This window comes from Symphalangus syndactylus, chromosome 16 (assembly GCF_028878055.3).
Source record: "Symphalangus syndactylus isolate Jambi chromosome 16, NHGRI_mSymSyn1-v2.1_pri, whole genome shotgun sequence".
NCBI classification, from domain to species: Eukaryota; Metazoa; Chordata; class Mammalia; order Primates; family Hylobatidae; genus Symphalangus; species Symphalangus syndactylus.
This window is the reverse complement of record NC_072438.2, coordinates 10,394,843-10,416,865: the sequence shown is the minus strand read 5'-3', so window position 1 is coordinate 10,416,865 and position 22,023 is coordinate 10,394,843. Positions and strand designations below refer to the sequence as shown.

At 47.1% G+C, this 22,023-nt stretch overlaps 1 protein-coding gene across 2 annotated transcripts in view; it reads left to right on the top strand.

Moving 5' to 3' along the window:
• The window catches only part of RNF212 (ring finger protein 212), a 52,950-nt gene that overhangs the window by 22,113 nt on the left and 8,814 nt on the right, over positions 1-22,023 (top strand). The window contains exons 6-10 of one of the 2 annotated variants that reach the window (XM_055246652.2): positions 3,304-3,356; positions 3,456-3,504; positions 5,242-5,287; positions 10,817-10,880; positions 11,347-11,459. In XM_055246652.2, coding sequence (XP_055102627.1) covers positions 3,304-3,356; positions 3,456-3,504; positions 5,242-5,287; positions 10,817-10,880; positions 11,347-11,459 — 325 coding nt within the window. Of the gene's footprint in view, positions 1-3,303; positions 3,357-3,455; positions 3,505-5,241; positions 5,288-10,816; positions 10,881-11,346; positions 11,460-22,023 lie in introns of those variants that run through there. The other variant, XM_055246651.1, reaches the window with a different exon arrangement.

Below are 22,023 nucleotides of genomic sequence, written 5' to 3'. Positions count from 1 at the left end.
GGACGCCAGTCACACTGGCTGATGGCGCTGCTCCTGACACGAGGTTCTGATTGCCTCTGGTGAAAAGGGATTCTTTCCCCTGTCGTTATTTTGGGTTCTAAGAGTTGCCATGGGCTTGTGTTGTGAAGGGTGTGTTCCAGGTGTCAGCAAGCAAACTCCAGGCCAAATCCAGCCTGCAGGTATTCTCTTCTCCTTCCTTTCCTTCGCTTTTTTTTTTTTTTTTTTGAGACCGGGTCTTTCTCTGTCACCCAGGCTGGAGTGCAGTGACATGATCTCAGCTCACACCTCGACCTCCCAAAGCTCAGGTGATTCTGCTGCCTCTGCCTCCCAAGTAGCTGGGACCACAGGCACGCACCACCACACCCAGCGAATTTTTTTATTTTGTGTGGAGATGGGGTCTCACTATGTTACCCAGGCTAGTCTTGGACTCCTGAGCCCAAGTGATCCTCTGCCTCAGCGTCCCAAAGTGCTGCAATGACTGATGTGAGCCACTGCACCCGGCCACGATGTATTTTCATGTAGCCGCCAAGCTGACCATGGCTTTTACATTTTTAGAAGATTGTAAACGCATTGCAACAGAGACCTTATGTGGACAGCAAAGCCTCCTACATTTACTAGCTAGCCCTTTGCAGAAACGTTTGCGAATTCCTCCTTTAAAGCATCACAAGAGGAAAGGCAGATACTTAAAATGCATCAAAGAGGCTGGGCGCGGTGGCTCACACCTGTAATCCCAGCACTTTGGGAGGCCAAGGTGGGCAGATCACCTGAGGTCGGGAGTTTGAGTCCAACCTGACCAGCATGGAGAAACCCCATCTCTACTAAAAAAAAAAATACACAATTAGCCAGGTGTGGTGGTGCACACCTGTAATCCCAGCTATTCAGGAGACTGAGGCAGGAGAATCTCTTGGACTCGGGAGGCGGAGGTTGCGGTGAGCCAAGATCATGCCATTGCACTCCAGCCTGGGTAACGAGCAAAACTCCATCTCTCAAAAAAAAAAAAAAAAAAAATGCATCAAAGTATGGAATTAACTTTCAGCTTCTCCTTCTCCTTCCATTTTCTTTCATTCTGTGGATTCACGTTTTGCATCAATTCTGTAAAATTCCTGCCCATTATCTTTTCAAGTAGTACCCTCTGCATCCCCAGCCACAGCCTGCAGCTCCCCGCCTTCCACGTCAGCCTCTGCTGTGATCTCCGTCATCTTAGGCCACCTGGTCACAACCACACAGGTTGCTTCTTCCAGCTCCCTGATTTTCAAGTTACGCCAGTGAACCCCACTGAGTTTGTTTGTTTGTTTTTGAGACTGAGTCTCGCTCTGTCACCCAGGCTGGAGTGCAGTGGCACGATCTCAGCTCACCGCAACCTCCACCTCCCGGGTTCAAGCGATTGTCTTGCCTCAGCCTCCTGAGTAGCTGGGATTACAGCACCATCATGCTCGGCTAATTTTTGTATTTTTAGTAGAGACGGGGCTTCACCATGTTGATCAGGCTGGTCTCTAACTCCTGACCTCAGGTCATCCGCCCACCTCAGCCTCCCAAAGTGCTAGGATTACAGGTGTGAGCCAGCACACCCGGCCCCCATTGAATTTTTGTTCTGTCCATTACAGTTAACATTTCTAGAACATTCCTGCTCATTTCACCATTTGGAAAATAGTCCTTGCTCATTGTTGCATCTTCATCTTTTATGTAGTCATTTCACAGGCAGCCTTTTTATTTTCCTTACCTGATATCCTCAGGAATCCAAATCTGCCCTCTTTTCTTCCACTCTCGCTGGAGGAGGTATATTTCTGCTGATCTCTGGTGAGGTTGCACAGGTCAATCCCACTCTCTACATACCTGGTATTGCCTGCATTTTCCTCGAGAGAGGATTCCCATGTGCTCTGCCAGCCCGGCTGACCCGCCCCAGACCGCTGCGCCCCCAACCCCGTCTTGCCCAGCCTCACTGTGGTGGTGTTCATGCCACCCACTTTTGTTGTTGTTTTTGTCATCGTCCTCTTGCTCCCACTAAACAAAGTGTGTTTTAGAGTGGTCTGGAAGCAGGAGCAAGTGCCCTTCAGAGGAGCCAGGCCACAGCCCTGCCAGACGCAGAAGGCTCAGGTACTTCCACTCACCACAGTCAGCCACGCAAGGCAGCCAGTGTTTACTGAGTACCAGGTGCATTCTCAGCGCTGTTCTGGGGGCTGGCAATTCGGAGTAAGCCAAACAAGCCAAGTGCCCGTCCTCTGGGAGCTTCTGTGTGGGGGAGAGGAGGCAGAAAGTGAGCTTGTATGTCAGGCCAGGACACAGGCTGTCAGGGTAAGTGACTGGGTGAAGAGGTTGAGGGGCAGTGCCAGGGCAGGCTCTAGGAGGTGACTGCAGAGCAGAGGCCCGAGTGGTTGAGCTGTTGCACAACTGCCTATTCGTAGCTAGCTTGGTCCCAAACTGAAACTGCTGAGGGCAGACTGTTCATACCTCAAAACCCAGCCAGCACAAACAGGCACTCGGTGCCAGGAGACAGCCCCACCCCTCATCTGCAGTCATGCACCTCAGTGTGTCCGCAGAAACAGACACGCTCCCTCAGTCTTACATGTGCATCTCAGCATGTCCACCAGGCCCCGTGAGGCAGAGGACCCAGGTGCAGCAGCCTTCTGTGGCCGGGAGTCGCGGGGCACAGCAGGCGGTCTCTGCTACCGGCGGCCGTCGTGGAGATCAGTCCAGGGTTGCTAGACCGGAAAACATGACCAAGTAACTTGTCCATATTTCTCTTGCTAGCCTGTTTTTCTTTCTTTTCTCTTTTCTTTCCCTTCCGTTTCCCCTTCCTTTCCCTTTTTTGAGACGAGTTCTTGCTCTGTCACCCAAGCAGGAGTGCAGTGGTACAATCACAGCTCACTGTAGCCTCCAACTCCTGGACTCAAGCAATCCTCCCACCCCTGCCTCCCAAAGTGTTGGGATGATGGACATGAGGCACCATGGCTGGCCTCTTAGTGGCCTTTCAAAGCTGGTGCGTTAGTGGCTCCTGTTGTCAGGTCTTAATTTCACACCTTTAACACCTGCGGTGGCCATATGCTGAGTGACAGTTGCAGTTGTAAGAGCCAGTGATGTAAATGGCAGTGGGGTGTTGAGTTCACTTGGCTTCAGCACTGGGGAGGAGCAGGGCCGCGGGACTCACAGAACGCTTTGGGAACGCTGAATTCATGTGAAATGCCCTTTGCAAACCCAGTAAGAACATTTCACTGATTCAGAGCCTTCTTACACTTTCAGTTGGAATGGCCTGGGGGGAAGTCAGTTTTTATGGTTTAATTCAATACCTTTTCTCCATTTATTTAGTATGAGATCATCACAACAAACAGCTTTCAGCACAATAAAAAGTTCAGTTTCAAGTAAGTAAAATCATGCCAGAAAGAGAACAAAATAGAGATGCATGTTGCTAAATCACACTGTGTGCCCTGACGTTGGCATTTTCCTCATCACTCTTCCAGCAAAACCACATGGATGCCTGCTGCCACCTCACTCATCAACCCCCGACAGGTGTGTGGGTCGCTCGCAGAAATCACAGGACCCGCAGGTCTTTCTGCTTCTGCACCTCCCTTCCCATCCCAACCCCATCCGCTCTCCAAGTCCCCAGATTTTGCTAATCCAGACAATTGACTGGACATCAACTCATTTTGGTACTTATTTCATATCCCTGTGAGGCTCAGGTCCCAAACTGTGATCCAGGCTGGCCAATCGGAGCACTCCATCCCTGCAGCTACAGTGATTGGTTTGGGAATGATCATGTGACCCAGTGTTCTGCGTGCCCCCCCCACCCCACCACCAACTGAGATTCCAGTGCCTGGCAGCTGACAGCCCTGCCCTAACAGGAAATTAAGGGGCTGACCTGGTGTGCCTTTCATGGAATCCTTCTTTCACCTGGGGGATGGTCTGAACCCATTACCCAACCCATGGCTGGGGGTCCCTCACACAGGAAATGTTCATACTGGCAGATGTCCTGTGGCTTGTGTCTGCCCCATCTCCAGGCTATGCCTGCCTGGCCATCACTCTGGCACAGGGAGCCCAACCTCATGTTCCCTCCAGCGTCCCAGAGAAAACCCAGCCTGGGGTAGCTCCTAGCTCTTCAGATGGAAGGCACGAATTCAGTCCACCCCTGTGACAGGAAACACATTCAGATTTATTACTTACAGGTCCTGGACAGAGAGGGCGCCATGCGTGGGGAGGACAGTGCTCTGTCCACAGGTAGCAAGAGGCAGGAAAGAAGGCTCAGGCAGAGAGGGGGCCCCGTGGGCCAGCACCTTCACTGGGGCTCAGGGCATCATCCAGGCAGGTTTCCCGTGGGGAGTTTTAATTGGTGGGTTTAGAGCAGGCAGGCACAAGCTCCACGGGGTCCCACTGTGACTGAGGGCGTCACTGTGGCACATCTGTACCGTCCATGAAGGGTGAGGGGTCAGCGGGGCCAGCCAAGTGGGTTTTGTCCACCCTCCCACAGGGAGGTGGCCACTGGAAGGCAAGTGTCCGGATAGACCACACTGAGACACTGGGGGCGGGTGGAGAACTGGAAACTGTTGAAGGTGACTGAACCCTGCCTCTGGTATGAGAAAGTTAAACCTGTCTTCAAAATGAATGTTGAGGCCACCTAAAATTAGAAGAATTCACTCCAGCCAGGCTGGACTGATGGGAGTCATCCCTGGGACTCTTGCTGGAGCTGTTGGAAAAGAGTGAGCCTCTTTCCGCAGAGATCACGAGCCATAAGGATGGCAGGGCTAGGAGGGGGCCAACGCAAAAGGAATCCGATGTTTTCCTGTCTGCCTTTGGCAAATGAAGGAACTAGTGCGTACTGAGCGTGCACGGTGTGGTATGTGTGGCCAGGCGCAAGTGATAACAGAAGTCAATTCGGGATCCCACTCTCAGAACGTCCTAGTCCAGCAGGCTCCAGGCAGGTGTTGGCAGAGAGAAGAGAAGGGGTGGTCTGGAGGGAGAAGCCGAGTGTGCAGAGGTGCAAGAGTGGAATGCCAGGGAGAGCCCAGCCAGGGTGGGCCAGCCAGTAGCCTCTGTGTCCTGGAGAGGCTACATCCCAGTGCGGATGGTAGGTGGCCCTAAAGAGGGAGGAAAATGACAGTGATCAGATGCCTAAGTGGCTAAACTCTGGCTGCAGCACAAAGCTAGAGGAAGATTTAGACATTTACTCATGGTCTCGTCATGTGTGTATTTCAACTGACGTTATAGGTAAGTCCTGGGCTCACTCAAAGCCTTTCACTATGTGTTTAACAGACTGGAGTCGATGGAAGTTGATCTCTCTCCTTCTCCGATTAGAAAAGTAAGTGCATCTCTCCTGCCGAGTTCCTCTGTATACCAGACATGTGGCATTTCCCATTTTCCTCAGTACTGAAAAACATAACGTCTCGTGCAACAGTAGACAGACTTTGCACAGCGCCCCTGCGTTGTGTGCTGGCTCCCGCATCATGTGCTGGTCCCGTGGGTGAGAGGGGTGGGCTGTGGCTACAAGCTGGGTCATGAGAACGCTCCTGTTCTGCCTGAATGGCCGGGACTGCAGTTGCATCTGGAGAAACAAAAGCAAATGCAGATGGAGTGTGGCAGGGTCCCACGCAGGTCCTGTGTTGTTCCTGCGTTGTTCCCGTGCAGGTCCCATGTTGGTCCTATGTTGACCCTATGTTGGTCCCGTGTTGGTCCCATGTTGGTCTTGTGTTGACCCTGTGTTGGTCCTATGTTGATCCTGTGTTGAATCTGTATTGGTCCTATGTTGGTCCTGTGTTGACCCTGTATTGGTCCTATGTTGGTTCTGTGTTGATCCTGCGTTGATCCTCTGCTGGTCCCATGTTGGTCCTGTGCTGGTCCCTGTCGGTCTCTGTTGGTGTCAAGGAGAAACGGCAGCAAAGCTGGTGGCCCTGTACTTTACCTGCCTTCACTTGCTGTCTCATGAAGTGACAAACAGTGCTGAAGAAGACAACAGTAAACTTTGTCAGCCCAGGAAAAGAAATGGGTCAGAAAAGCTAAGGACTCTGGGAAACAGGAAGCAACAACTTCAAGCTGGAGAGAAGCAAGACCAGAGGAAACTGCCCAGAACTCAGGGAGAGTCCAGGCCCAGCTCTCCCGTCGTCTGCCCGGGTGGGCAGAGCTCAGCGCCAGATGCACCACATCGGCCACACACCAGGCAGCTCGGAAACGGGAGAGAGGAGGCAGTTTGGGAAGGACTCAGGGCAGAGTGAGCTGCACCCCATGGGAGGGATCAGGACTTGAGAAGCCTGTGGGGCAGGAGGGGGCCAAGGAGCAAAGGCAGGAAAACCGAGTGGGTTCTAGCGGCAGTGAATGCCTGTGTTCCACAGTGCCAGTTATTGGCTTATTTGATTTATGTGTTGCTTCCGGTTGTGCGACACAGTGTGGCTCATTGGCAAGCACTGTTCCGAGTCCTTTATAGATATGAACTCAGTCGTCCCAGCAGCCCTGTGACATGAGTAATCACACTTGGGGCCAGATGATGGAGGAACCTGGAGTCGGGATAAGAAGGCGGAACTGGATTCAGTAGGGAACGAAGAGCTGCCACAGCTTCGGTGAAAGAGAAACTCCAGTTCCTTGGCAGTTGGGTCAAGCACACGCGTCCTCTCCCTGCCCAGCTCGCCTCCCCCATCCTCATGGCCACGCCCACACCCACCGGCAACACTGGAGCCGTGCTTCCAGAGGGACACACTTCCTCGTGGGTGCACCTCCTCCCTAGACAACTGGCCCACACCGAGGACCCCACCCGCCCCCTCAGGCCCCTCTGGAAGCTCTTATGGAACCCTCCCCCAGGTCCCTGTAGGTCCCCACCACCTGCCTTGGCTCCCCCAAGGCCGGACACCTGCTTCCAGCTGTCCTTTGGTGCACTAGGGCCTTGTTTCACGGATGAACTCACAGCCTCCAAGTCCCCACGGCTTAAGGAGGAAGAACTTGGTTCTCTCAGGTCAGCTTTCTACCTTTCCTTAGGATCTGAGTAATTGAGGAGGATAGAGAATACTGAAGACTGGCACGCAGCAGGCATGCCGGGCTCATGCCTGTAACCTCAGCACTTTGGGAGGCCAAGTCAGGTGGATCACTTGAGCCCAGGAGTTTAAGACCAGCCTGGGCAACATAGTGAGACCCTGTCTCTAAAGAAAAAAGAAAGAAAAGACTGGCAGGCTAAATTGATTGGCACTTCACCTGGTGCTACTGTTGGAAATTATTGCTGAGGAACGAGAATGTAATGAATCAAAGTTCCTAAGTGAGGGGCAAAGACCAGACATGGGCACATATTGTCTTTTGTTTTTTGTTTGTTTTTTTGAGACAGAGTCTCACTCTGTTGTCTATAGGCTGGAGTGCAGTGGCGAGATCTCGGCTCACTGCAACCTCCGCCTCCTGGGTTCAAGGAATTCTCCTGCCTCAGCCTCCCGAGTAGCTGGGACTACAGGCGTGCGTCACCATGCCTGGCTAATTTTTGTATTTTTAGTAGAGACGTGGTTTCACCATATTGGTCAGGCTGGTCTCGAACTCCTGACCTCGTGATCTGCCCACCTCAGCCTCCCAAAGTGCTGGGATTACAGCCCAGCCGGCACACATTTTTTTAAAGGGCCAGATAGTAATTGGACTTTGCAGACCAGACAGTCCATCACAGCTACTCAACTCTGTAATGGAATTGCAAAAGCAACCATAGAAAGTACGGAAGCTAATAGGCATGACCATGACTGTGTTCTAATAAAACTTCACTAACAAAAACAGGCTGCAGGCCATAGTTTGCCAACCCCTGTGCCACACTAGAATGCAAATTTCAAGGAAAGTGTCTAAAACCAACTTTTCACCTCCTGAAACGCCTGGTCACCCTGGAGTGGATATGTGTAGCAGTTCCTTTGTAAAGAGCTCCCGTCCTCCCTGCCCCACATGATGGCCTAGAGTGAGAGGTGCTCTGGTAACCCTCAGCCTGAGCAGAGGTTCTGGGACACCACCTGTTGCCTGTGCAGACTGAGGTCTCACTCTGGCCTGCAGAGAGCAGTGTGCAGGCCTCTCTCGAGGTGAACCTCCCACACTGTCCAGGGCTGCCTGGGAAAGAGCATTATCGGGGGTGCTCCTGGTGGGGTTCTTGCCCCAAAGACTCGTCAGAGGGAGGGCCACAGTGCAAGGGTCTCTCACTGGGTGGACTCGGAGAAGCAAAGCCAGCGCCATCCCATGACAGCGCCTGGGGCACAGCTGGGCCTGCCCAGAGGGCATTGGTTCTTTTCCTTCCTCCTCCACCCTTTCTGCTCCAGGCCTGGGGACTTCAGGCTGCTGGCGCTGGGGAGGAGAGGAAGCAGAGCCTAAGGCCCCCACCCTCCTGGACAAGGTGCCCGGGAAGGCGAGGGAGAGTCTGCCTTCACATGGAGATGGAAGTGTTGACTAAGGTATCGGGCTTGGTGGGATAATTTCTAAGTTAAGCCTGTTAACCTTAAATGAGCACGGCATTTTCTATTATGTAAAATTGACCAGGATTAACATCTTTTTGAAAAGGTAAAATAATACTCACAAATACAAAATGAATACCATTCACATACTTCCTTCAACTTATGAGTTGGCCAGGCACAGTACCTCACGCCTGTAATCCTAACACTTTGGGAGCTGAGTCAGGCAGATCCCTTGAGCCTGGGCGACATGGCAAGACCCCATCTCTACAAAAAATTAGCTGGGCATGGTGGTGCACACCTGTAGTCTCAGCTACTGAGAAGCTGAGGTGGGAGGATCACCACCGGGAGATTGAGGCTGCAGTGAGCTGTGACTGCCCCACTGCACTCCAGCCTGGACGACAGTGAAACCTTGTCTCAAAAAAAAAAAAAAAGTTATGACTTAATGAGGGAAACCAGCTGATAATAGTTTAGATATTTGTCCCTGCCTGAATCTTATGTGGAATTATAATCCCCAGTGCTCGAGGTGGGGCCTGGTAGCAGAAGTTTGGGTCATGGGGGCAGATCCCTGATGGCTGGTGCTGTCTTTGCCATGGTGGGTGATTCTCATGAGATCTAGCAGGTTAAAAGCATGTGGCACCGCCCCCCAGTCTCTTGCCTGCTCGCCCTGCAATGTGCCTGCCCGCCCTTGGCCTCCCACCCTGATTGTAGCCTCCTGAGGCCTCCCCAGAAGCAGCTGTTGCCGTGCTTCCTGTACGGCCCTCAGAAGCATGAGCCAGTTAAACCTCTTTTCTTTATGAACTACGCAGTCTCTGGTATTTATCGCAGTGCAAGAATGGCCTAATACACCAGTTAAATGTGAAAACTGGTTTAAAGGAGAATCCAAAGAGCAAACGTGTGTAGGCAGCCAAATGCAGATGTGAGCACACCGGTGCGTACACAGCCCCTCCCACGTGGCAGGAACCAGTGTCTTGCCCAGCCAAGTCTGCCATGGCCCATGGACAAGAAAGGTTTGCACCGCTCTCTTCTGTAACTCACAGCTGTCAATCAGCACCAGGACGGGGAAAGACACCAGCACTGGAACACTCTGCAGAGATTTTCTCTAAATGGAGCAGCAAATGGAACGTAGTTCAAAGGGGCAGTGATGTCACGGGGGTTCTTAGGATGAACGTGATATTGAAGACATCCTGGCGGATGGGAAGGATCCAGAAATGATGGCATAGCAGCACTCCAGGCAGGTGAAAGGAAGTACCTGGAGCCTGTCCTGATGAGGCAGGAATATGTCTGGTGTTCACAGGATGGCAAGCAGAGGCTAAAGGTACAGAGACAACAGCTCCCGATTGCACAAGGTTCTGTCTTCCTGGGGGTAGGAGTGAGGTCATGAGCTTCAGGTGGATGGCGAATGTGCTCAGGGGACAACTCCATGAGAAAGCTGGCCTGCAGGCAGCTCAGAGGGCCGTGCCAAGCAGGGCGGTCCGTCCTTCCAAGGTTAGAGTCTTGCCAGCGAGCAGGAGTGGAGGACTGGCAGGGCAGGGCCAAGGGTGTGGCAGAGAGTGTCCCTGGAGCAGGGCACACCTGTGCTGGTAGCGAGGCCACGAGAACACAGAGGGGCTTCCATGGTGTACTGGAAGGGCCTGTGGATGAAAGGATCTGTGGGGTGGCTGTGCCGGGGGCAAAAGCCAGGAAGGTGGGCAACAGAGGTCTTGGCAGGGCACAGTTGATGACGGCAGAGCCTGAGGACCAGTGGGGTGAGGCAAGGAGCCTGGGAACAGGAGATGCCAGCAGTGAGTGGAGAGCCAGAGGAGCGAGCCCAGAAAGGGGCAGCGACTAGAAATAGCACCTTGCCATGCCCCCAGGTCGCACTGAGAGGCAGCAGGGGCTCAGAGCAGAGCAGCCTCCCTTACCAGTCTCAGAACCTGCGCTGGCAGCTCTGGGTTCACAGGTTCCTGTGGGTGGAGGAGGGATGGTGGCAGAAGCGGCCTCGTGGTTGCTGGATAGGGTGAAGGGTGGGCACAGAGCAGGGCCCAGCACACACAGCTCTGAGCAGCATTAGCTCCACCCTGTCCGTCAGCATCTGCATTTCAAGGTGACAAAATTATGCACCCAAGAATGATTTACTCAGGATTTCACATTTTCTAACATCAGCCGCAAACTTTGTTTTTTTCACCTAAAATTCCTAGTAGAGCCCTTTATCCGTTCACTGTTTTAGGCCCTGGTGGAACAGAGGGAATCAAACAGGTAATACCCACCCACACCCCCTCTGACACCAGCAGGCAGAGTCGGGAGATGAACACAGAATCAAGTTAGACAGGAACTTGTCAGAGGGCGATAAAGATGAGGGAGATGGGGTTCCGGGAAATGTGTTCCTAACAGACAGTGGGAGTCCGAATCTCGTAAGCCGCAATATTAGAATTTTATCCATTGTTTTCTTGTTGCATTCTTAGTCCGAGATAGCAGCCGGCCCTGCAAGAATCTCCATGATTAGTCCGCCGCAAGATGGACGCATGGGTAAGTAAAATTTCCTGTAACCTTACCTCAGATCGATACACGTATCAATTAAAATATATTCCCTGAAAGGTCATGTTTAATCAAAGCCATCAGAACCCACCCAAGGGGGTGTTGTCCTTCCTCCAGGTGCATGGGAGGCTACATATTTACCAAAATGGTGCAGCTTTTGAGTCCTTCCAGGGAGAAGCTCCTGAGGACCGTGTAACAAGTCACAGGAGATAACTGGCTCCTTTGCGTTCTATGTCCTCTTGGTTTTAGACAAAAATAGTGTCACTGGGTTTGCTTCCTGGTAATTGGCTTTGAATTGCTGGTCCATTTTCAAAGTGAATCCCTCCCTCACCCCTCAGCACACATCGACCTCAGCCCACACAGGCCATCTCCCCACACACACTGTCTCCCGCATCTTCCTGCAAGGCCACATCTCACAGCTTCTTTCTGTTTCATCCCATGGTTGACCTTGTCTAAGCCCCCTGTTCCTGGAGAGTGTGTTGTTTCCAGAGGTTCACCATGTTTCTGCATAGACGTCTGTCCTCCCCTAGCATTCAGTTCTGGAAGGCACGGGGAGCACACCAAGTCTAAACACTTCCAATGTATGCTGAGGTACAAAGGGCTGCCTTGTTTCTGTTCCAGCAGGCTGAGGGCACCCTGGACATGCTCAGAACACCCACTGTGTCTGCTGTGTTTCCTCTTTGCCAATTTGAAAGGAAATAGTCATTTTAACTTGCATTTATGTGACTATTAATGATTCTGAGTGTTTTAAATTTATTCCTCTGTGTTTTTCTATGAATTATCTGCTTTATTCCTTTGTCATTTATGTGGAAGCCCTCAGTGTGCAGGATATTAACCTTTTACCCAATTTGCTTTGTAATTTTATATTTGACCTTTGAATTTTAGAGACTTAATATTTTTATGTACTCATATCTATTGTTACTATCCCTTTTATTTTATAGGTTCTCATGCTTAGGGAGGTTTTTTTCACATACCTAAATCATTTTTTTCTAATTGGGTGGTTTTTAAAACTTTTTCTTGGAGCAGTTTTAGGTTCACAGAAAAATTGAAAGGAAGGTACAGATTTCGGCCGGGCGCGGTGGCTCACGCTTGTAATCCCAGCACTTTGGGAGGCCGAGGCGGGCGGATCACGAGGTCAGGAGATCGAGACCACGATGAAACCCCGTTTCTACTAAAAAAAATACAAAAAATTAGCCGGGCGTGGTGGCGGGCGCCTGTAGTCCCAGCTACTTGGAGAGGCTGAGGCAGGAGAATGACGTGAACCCAGGAGGCGGAGCTTGCAGTGAGCCGAAATTGCGCCACTGCACTCCAGCTTGGGCAACAGAGCGAGACTCCGTCTCAAAAAAAGAAAGGTACAGATTTCCCATATACCCCCTGACTCCACACACGCACAGCTCCCCGATCATCCTCATCCTCCACCAGGGCAGTCCATGTGTTAAAACTGATGATCTGACATGAACACATCATTATCACCCCCAGTCCATGGTTTACATTAGGGTTCACTCTGGGTGGTGTATGTTCTGTGGGTTTGAACAAATATATAGTGACATGTATCCCCCATCGTAGCAGCACATGGAATAGTGCCATGCCCTAAAAATCCTCTGTGCACCACCTGTTCATCCTTCCCCCACCTCCCACCAACCCTTGACAGCCACTGATCTTTTTACGGTCCCTTTTTCAGACTATCCTGGAGTTGGAATTATACAGTATGTGGCTTCTCAGATTGACTCCTTTCACTTAGCAATACGCACTTACGGTTCCTCCATCTCTTCGCGTGGTTTGCTAGCTCATTTTTTTAGTCACTGAATAATATTCCATTATCTGGATATATCGTAGTTTATCCATTCACCTACTGAAGGGCATCTTGGTTGCTTCCAAGTTTAGGCAATTATGAATTAAGCTGCTATAGATGTCCATGTGCCAGGGTTTTGTGTAGACATATTTTCAGCTCCTTTGGGTAAATACTAAGGAGTGTGAATGCTGGATCAGATGGTGAGAGGGTGTTCAGTTTTGAAAGAAATTGCCAAACTACCTTCCAAAGTAGCAGCAGCTTTTCGCATTCCCACCAGCAACAAACGAGAGTTCCTGTTGCTCCACATCCTCACATTTGATGATGTCAGTGTTCTGGATTTCGGCCAGCTGATAGGTGTGTAGTGGTATCTTGCTGTTTTATTTTGCATTTCGTTGATAACATATGACTAGGAGCATCTTATGCTGATTTTTCATCTGCATGTCTTCTTTGCTGAAGTGTCTGTTAAGGTATTTGGCCCATTTTTTAATTGGCTTGTTTTCTTATTGTTGAGTTTTAAGAGTCCTGTGTATATTTTGGATGACATTTCTTTTTTGTGTGTCTTTTTTTTGGATGACATTTCCTTATCAGATAAATATGTGTCTTGAAAATATTTTCTTCCGTTTTGTGGCTTGTCCTTTGTTCTCTAGACATTGTCTTTCACAGAACAGAATTCTTCTAGTTTTTAATGTTTACCTTCTTCCAAATTCTTTGGAGTTTATCTTGAGGTATGTTGTAAGATGAGTTTTTTTAATAATTTATTTTGAAAATACTTCAAGCACACAGAAAAAATTGTAAGAATAGTATTTTAAAAACCAACTTAGTTTTTTAAAATAATTTATTTTGAAAATATTTCAAGCACAGAAAAAATTGTAAGAACAGTATTTAAAACAACTTAGTTTTTAAAAATAATTTATTTTGAAAATACTTCAAGCACACAGAAAAAATTGTAAGAACAGTATTAAAAAAAAAAAAAACTCCAACATCTCCCTTGCCCAGATTCCCCAAATGTTAACATTTTGTTAATTTGCTCCCAATCTGTCATCATTGGTATTTCTCTGAACCACTGAGCATGTTACCAATGTGGTGCCCTAGCACCGCGAAAAACCAAGAACACAGTCCTACAAAACCACCCGCAACTCAGGCCAGGCATCCACGCTGACACAGCACAGTCCTACAAAACCACCCACAAATCAGGCCAGGCGTCTATGCTGACACAGCTCTACCGTCCCGTCAGCTGTCGCCACAGAGTTTCTCTTCTCCTCTGGTCAAGAATCTCATGGAAAGATGAGCTACATCCAGCTGTAACATCTCTTCTCTCTCCTCCGGACTGGAACATTTCTTCATGCTTCTTTTTCTTGTCCTCAGTAGTTTCGAGGAATAAAGCCCTCAAATTCTGAAGGGTGACCGATAACCTGGGTTGTCTGGTACTTCCCCCGGAGACCAGGCCATCCTCTATTGGCAGGAATGCCCCCAGAAATGCTACTGCTCTGCCTAGCACATCACATCAGAGCACAGAGTTGACCTGTTCTGCCACAGGGACGTTAACTTTAGTCACCTGATTGATTCCTCCACGAGGATGTTCACCGTGGTCTCCTGATTCCTCCAGGAGGGTGTTCACCTTGGTCTCATGATTCCTCCAGGAGGGTGTTCACCGTGGTGTCCTGATTCCTCCAGGAGGGTGTTCGCCTTGGTCACCTGATTCCTCCAGGAGGATGTTCACCTTGGTCACCTGACCACACAGGCATCTATCAGGCTTTCTCACTGCAGTCACTATGTCCCCCATAATGGATGAGTGTCTTGTGGAGAGATAGTCCAAATGACACTGATACCTTTTTCCTCATCCGGCCTCACCCCCCAACAATCAGCCACCTGATGACTGCCTCATCGCAATTTTTCCATTTCCACAGTTCCTTTTATATGTATTAATTGTCATTCTACTATAAAGAACAGCTTTTTCTTTTACCCAATTCAGATATCTATGTATTCACTAATTTATAACAATATGGATTCATAGATTTCCTTTTTTTTGAGACAGAATCTTGCTCTGTTGCCCTGGCTGGAGTGCAGTGGTGCAATCTTGGCTGACTGCAACCTCTGCCTCCCGGTTTCAAGCGATTCTTGTGCCTCAGCCTCCCAAGTAGCTGGGACTATAGGCATGCACCACCACACCTAGCTAATTTCTTTTGTATTTTTAGTAGAGATGGAGTTTTGTCATGTTGCCCAGGATGGTCTCAAACTCCCGAGCTTAGGCAATCCACCTGCCTCAGCCTCCCAAAGTGCTAGGATTGCAGGTGTGAGCCATTGCATCCAGCCAGATTAATAGATTTCTATTTTGTTCAGAGGTTTGTATTTTCTGCTAAAATCCTCCCAGATATGGTCGTGTTCAAAATGCATTTTTAAAACCTCAACCAGGAATTCTGTATCCGATGAAATTAACATTTTAAAATGAAGACTAAATACATTCACAGAGTAACAGAAACAGAATTCATTGCTAATAGACCTGCCCTACAAGAAATGTAAAGGAAGGCATTTAGGCTGACGCCACACAGTAACTTCAATCTGTTAGAAGGAATGAAGAGCATGGGGAATGGTGAATATGGGATGAGAATAAGACACTGCATTGTTAATTATTTTATCTTCTCATTACCTTACAAAACATAACATTGAAGCAACAATTATAACACTGTATTGTTGGAGTTATAACAAATAGATATAACATAGAGGATAATAAGCACAAAGGAAGGGCGAGGAGATGGAGCAACAGTGGAGCAGAAAGTTAGACTTGTTTAAAGCAACCACAGCAAACATAACTCTAAAAAACACAGCTGAAAAATCAAGAGGGATTTTTAAATGACGTTGTAAAGCATGTGTTAAACCAAAGACAATCAAGACAATAGAAGGACAAAGGAGACAGAGGCATTGGAGAATAAATAGCAGAACGGCCAGTGAGGGCTTTCTTCCGGACCCTGTCGATGAGTATATTTTCTCCTTTCACAAATACCACAATATCTTGGTCACTTTTGCTTTACAGTAAGTTTTGGAATTAGATGGCATAGCCCTCTAACCTTTTTCTTAATTTATCAACATAATTTTGCCTATTCCAGGTTCTCTTCATTTCCATGTAAATTTTAGGATAGTGTCAAATTTTACAAAGAAAGTCTGCCAGGATTTTGATTTTGACTGAATCTCTACATCAGTATGGGGAGAATTGCCATCTTCACAGTTTTAACTGTCTCAGTCCATAGTGTGCTATGTCTCTCCATTGATTAGAGCTTCTTTAGTTTCTCTCAAGAATCCTCAGTAATTTTCACTGTACAGGCCTTGTACTTTCTTGATAGACTTATACTTAGCTATTTCTTTTGTGTTGTTTGTTTGTTTTTGAGACAGAGTCTCACTGTGTCGCCCAGGCTGGAGTGCAGTGGTGCCATCTAAGCTCACTGCAATCTCCACCTCTTGGGTTCAAGCAATTCTTGTGCCTCAGCCTCCCAAGTAACTGGGATTAATTACAGGTGCGCAGCACCACACCCGGCTAATTTTTGTAATTTTAGTAGAGAAGGGGTTCACCATGTTGACCAGGCTGGCCTCGATCTCCTGGCCTCAAGCCATTCATCCATCTCAGCCTTCCAAAGTGCTGGGATTACAGGTGTGAGCCATCACCCCCGGCCCTAGGTATTTCATTATTTTTTACGGTGTAATTTTCTTCATTTAATTTTTATATTGGTTATAGTTCACATGGTATGTCTTTTTCCATCCTTCTATTTTCAACCTGCCTGTGTCTTTGAATCCCTGATGTGCCTCTGATAGACAACATATGGTTAGATCTTGTTTTTTGATCTATTATAATCTATATCTTCTGATTTGATTGTTTAGTCCATTGATATTTAATATAATTATTAATTTTTGTGGTTGGATTTGTGCCTGCTGTCTTTCTGTTTCTTGTTTTATATATGACAGGATTTTTAGTTTATCGATATCTCCTTAACTGCCTTTGTTTGCAATAAATATTTTTATCATACCATTTTGCTATAGACTGATTTGAGTCCCGCCAAAATTCGTATGTTGAAGCCCTAACCTCCAATGTGACTGTATTTTGAGTTAGAACCTTTAGGAGGTAAAGTTAAATTAGCCCTAATCCAATAAGATCCATGTCCTCAAAACAAAACACACTATTCAATGGAGAAAGGCACTATTCAGTGGGGGAAAGGACAGTTTTTTCGAGAAACGGTGTTGGGAAAACTGGATATCCACCTGCAGAATAGTGAAGTTGGACTGCTGCCTAACACTATGTGCAAAAGTTAATTCAAAATGGATCAAGGACCTAAAACTATAAAATATAAAACTCTCTGAAGAAAACATAGAGCCAAAGGTTCACAATGTTGGATGTGGCAGTGATTTCCTGGATATGATACCAAAGCACAGGCAACAACAAAAAAATTAAACAAATTGACCTCATGAAAATTTTAAATTTTTCCACATCAAAAGGTACCATCAATAGAGTAAAAAGGCAACCTGCAGAATCAGAGAAAATATTTGCAAATCTTATGTATCTAATAAGGGATTACAATCCAGAATACATAAAGAACTAAAACTTAACAATGAACAACCTGATTCAAAAATGGGCAAAGCCTGGGCGCAGTGGTGCACACTTGTCATCCCATCACTTTGGGAGACCGAGGCAAGAGGATCGCTTGAGCTCAGGAGTTCCAGACCAGCCTGGGCAACATGGTGAAACCCCCACCTCTACAAAAAAACTTAAAAAGTAGTTAGGCATGGTGGCACACAACTGTAGTCCTGGCTACTCGGGAAGCTGAAGTGGGCGAATTGCTTGAGCCTGGGGGCAAAGGTTGCAGTAAGTAGAGATTGCGCCACTGCACTCCAGCCTGGGTGACAGTGTGAGACCCTGTCTCAGAAAAAAGAAAAGCGGAGGGCGGCAAATGACTTGAATGGGCAAAGTACACAAATGATCAATAAGCACATGAAAAGATATTCATCATTCATCATTAGAGAAATGCAAATCACAACTATAGCAAGAGCTGGGTATAGTGGCTCATGCATGTAGTCCCAGCTATTCAGGAGGCTGAGGTGGGAGGACTGCTCGAGCCAAGGAGGTGGAGTCCAGCCTGGGCAACATAGCAAGACCTCATCTACAAGAGAGAAAAAAAAAAAGCAGCAAGATAATGTGTCACACCCATTAGGATGGCTACTATATATTTAAAAAATTGCACCTCGGGACCAGGGTCCGGTGCGGAGTGCCCTTCGTCCTGGGAAATGGGGTGCAGCCAGAAAGGCGGCCGCCCACTCACCCGTCACGCAACGCACATTCGTGGGGAACCCGGCGCTAAACCATTCTTAGACGACCTGCTTCTGGGTTGGGGTTTCATACATAGCAGAGCAGCTCCCTTGCTGCGATCTATTGAAAAGTCAGCCCTCAACACAAGGATCTGTGAAAAAATAAATAAGAAAAAAAAAAATACAAAAAAAAAATTGCACCTGTAGTCCTAGCTACCTGGAACACTGAGGCAGGATTGCTTGAGCTCAGGAGGTCAAGGCTGCATTGAACTATGATTGCATCCCTGCACTCCAGCCTGGATGACAGAGTAAGATCCTGTCTCTTAGAAACAGGCCAGGCATGGATGACTGTAATCCCAGCACTTTGGGAAGCCGAAGCGGACAGATCACTTGAGGTCAGGACATCAAGACCAGCCTGGCCAACATGGTGAAACCTGTTTCTACTAAAAATGCCAAAACTAGCCAGGTGTGGTGGCACACACCTGTAGTCCCAGCTACTTGGGAAGCTGAGAGGCCGAGGTGGAGCTGAGCCTAGGAGTTCCAGACCAGCCTGAGCAAAACCCCCTCTCTACAAAAAATTATCCAGGCTGGTGGCGTACACCTGTGGTCCCAGCTTCTGGGGATGCTGAGGTGGGAGAATTGCCTGAGCCTGGGAGGTCAAGGCTGCAGTGAGCAGTGATCATACCACTGCACCCCAGACTGGTTGACAGAGTGAGACCCTGTCTCAAAAAAAAAAAAAAAAAAAAAAAGAAAGAAAGAAAAGAAAACGAGAGAGGAAAATGGACAAAGAAGTAATCACATAGTTGAAGTCTGTGGATGCAGCTGTCCTCAAAGTATTTTTATGAAGATGGTTAAACCTGAGACAAACTTAAGAATTATTTGGTCTGCAGATGTTTTACTTTAAATAAATGTTTATTGTAATCATTTTTAAAAACCCAAAATAGCAAGTGTTAAGGACACGGAGGAATTGGAAGCATGTGCACTGTTGGTGAGAATGTGAAATGGTGTGGCCTCTGTGGAAAACAGTGTGGCCCTTCCTCCAAAACTTAAAAACACAATTCCCAGATGATCCTGCATTTCAATTCAATACTCAAAAGAACTGAAAGCAGGGTCTCTAAGAGATGCTTGTATACCCAAGATCATAGTAGCATTATTCACAGTGGCTAAAACATGGGAGCCACCTAAGTGTCCATCAGATGAACGGATAGGCAAAATGTGTGTCTCCATACAATGGACTATGATTCAGCCTTAAAATGGAAGGAAACTCCGGCACATGCTACCGCGTGGATGAACATTGAGGACGCTATGCTAAGTGCATAAGCCAGTCACAGAAACAAATGCTGTGTGAGTCCATGTGTGTGAGGCAGTCAAAATCTTAAAGATGGAAAGTAGGATGGTGGCTGCCAGGGGCTGTGGGATGGAGGGGTGGGAAGCTCTCGTTTAATGGGAGTTTCACAAAATTTCATTTTCACAAAATGAAAACAGTTATAGAGATGGGTGGTGTGATGGTTGCACAGCATTAGGAATGTATTTAATACCAGTGAACTGTACACTGAAAATGGTTAAGGTAGGAAATTGTATCATCATAAATTTTCGAAAAACAAGAGACACCAGGGAGCTTGCTCACTAACTCTCTGCACACACACAAAAGAGGCCGTACGAAGACAGAGTGAGAAGGCTGCTGTCTGCAAGCCAGGACCCACATCAGCCAGCATCTTGATGGACTTGCCAGTCTCCAGAACTGCGAGAAATAACCTTCTGTTGTGTAAGCCACCCAGTCTGTGGTATTTTATTACAGAAGCCCAAGCAGACTAATACATGTTTTAGTTCTTCTGTTGCTACTTTATCTGTGTGCTTTATTATTTTAGTGATTCCTCTAGAGATTACAACATGCATCTTGAACTCAGCACAGTGAACACTCACTGAGGTGAACACTGACTGAATTCCAGTGGAACGTAACCACATTGCTCCCATATAGCTCCACTTGCTCCCACCTACTTTGTCATATTTATTTATGTACATATATATGGGATCTATGTGTTATAAATCTAACAATATGGTGTCATTATTTTCTGAATTAAACTTACGTTTCGTAAAGCCCTTTAGAGGAAAAAAATCTTTTATTCCATCATTCACAACATATTAACCATTTCCAGTTTTTTCTTGCAGGGAAGATTGGCTAGAAGTGAATTCTCTTCATTTTTTTTTTGTTTTTTTTTTTCCATATTTGAATGTCTTTGTCTTCATTTAGAAGGATAATTTCACTGAATATACATTTTCTTGGTTGACTTTTTAGCCCTTGGTATATGTGTCATTCCTCTGTCTTCTGGCTTCCATTATTATTAATATTGGGTTTTTTCTTTTTTCTTTTCTTTTTTTTTTTTTTTGAGACTGGGTACTCTGCCACCCAGGCTGGAGTGCAGTGGCTTGACCACGGCTCACTGCAGCTTGGACCTCCTGGGCTCAATCGATCCTCCCACCTCAGCCTCCTGAGTATCTTGGACTATAGGCATGCACCACCACACCTGGCTAATTTTTCCTTTTTATTTTTTTTTTGAGACTGAATCTCACTCTGTTGCCCAAGCTGGAGTGCAATGGCGTGATCTCACTGCAACTTCCACCTCTGGGTTCAAGTGATTCTCCTGCCTCAGCCTCCTGAGGAGCTGGGATTACAGGTGCCTGCCACCACACCTGGCTGATTTTTGTATTTTTAGTAGAGACAGGGTTTCACCATGTTGGCCAGGCTGGTCTCAAACTCCTGACCTCAGGTGATCTGCCCACCTCGGCCTCCCAAAGTGCTGGGATTACAGGCATGAGCCACCGTACCCAGCCATTTCCATTATTTCTGATGAGAAGTCAGCCGTTAATCATGTTATCCTGTAGGTGATGAGTTGCTCTTCTCTTGCTGCTTTAAGTATTTTTCTTTTTGTCTTTCACTTACTAAAGCTTTATAGTAACTTTTGAAATTATGAAGTGTGAGTTTTCCAACTTTGTTCTTTTTTGAGATTGTTTTGCATATTTTGAGTTCCTTGCATTTCCATATGAATTTTAGGATCAACTTTCCCATTTCTGCTGACAAAGCAGGTTGAAATCTCGGTAGAGTTTTAATTCACCTTGTACATCAATGTAAGGAGTATTGCCATCTAATACTAACACTGCGTCTTCCAATCCATGAATGTTGGACATAGCTTTCCCTTTATTTAGGTCTTTGATTTCTTTCAACGGTATTTTGCAGTTTTCAGTGAAGAAATCTTGTATTTCATTGGTAAAATGTATTCCTAAGTATTTTGTTATTTTGGTGCTACTGTAAATAGAATTGTTTTCTAACCTTTATTTTCAGATTTTCATTGCTAGTACATAGAAATACAACTGATTTTTATAGATGGATCTTGTATCCTGCAATCTACTGAGTTCATTTATGAGCTCTGGGGATTTTTTTGTGGATTCTCTAGGGTTTTCTGTATATGGCAAATCATGTCATCTGCAAGTGGAGGTTATTTTACTTTTTCCTTTCCAACCACGATGCCTTTTATTTATCTTTTACTTTTATTTTTATTTTTTCACTTCCCATCCCACTGCAGGACTTTCATTTGTTTTTCTCACCTAACCGCCCTCTCTAGAACTTTCAATACAGTGTTGAATACAAGTGGCAAGAACAGACATCCTTGTCTTTGTTCTGTTCCTGATCTTAGGAGGAAACTTTCAGCCTTTCACCATGAAGGATGGTGTTCACTGAGGGTTTCCTGGAGGCGCCCTTTATAGGGTTGAGAAGTGCCCTTCTAGTCCTTTTTTGTCAGGAGGAAGTGTTAAGTTTTTCACGTGCTTTCTCTTTCTCTTTTGAGATGATCGTTGGGTCTTGTTCTGTTACCATGATGTGTTCATAGATGGAATTACTTCCATTGATAGAATATATTAATATGGTGTTGATTTCTGTATGTTGAAGGAACTGTGCATTCCTGAGATGAATCCCGGTTGGTCATGGTGTATGATCTTTCTTATACGCTGCTGGATTTTATTTGCTGGTATTTTGTTGAGGAATTTTGTGTCTGTATT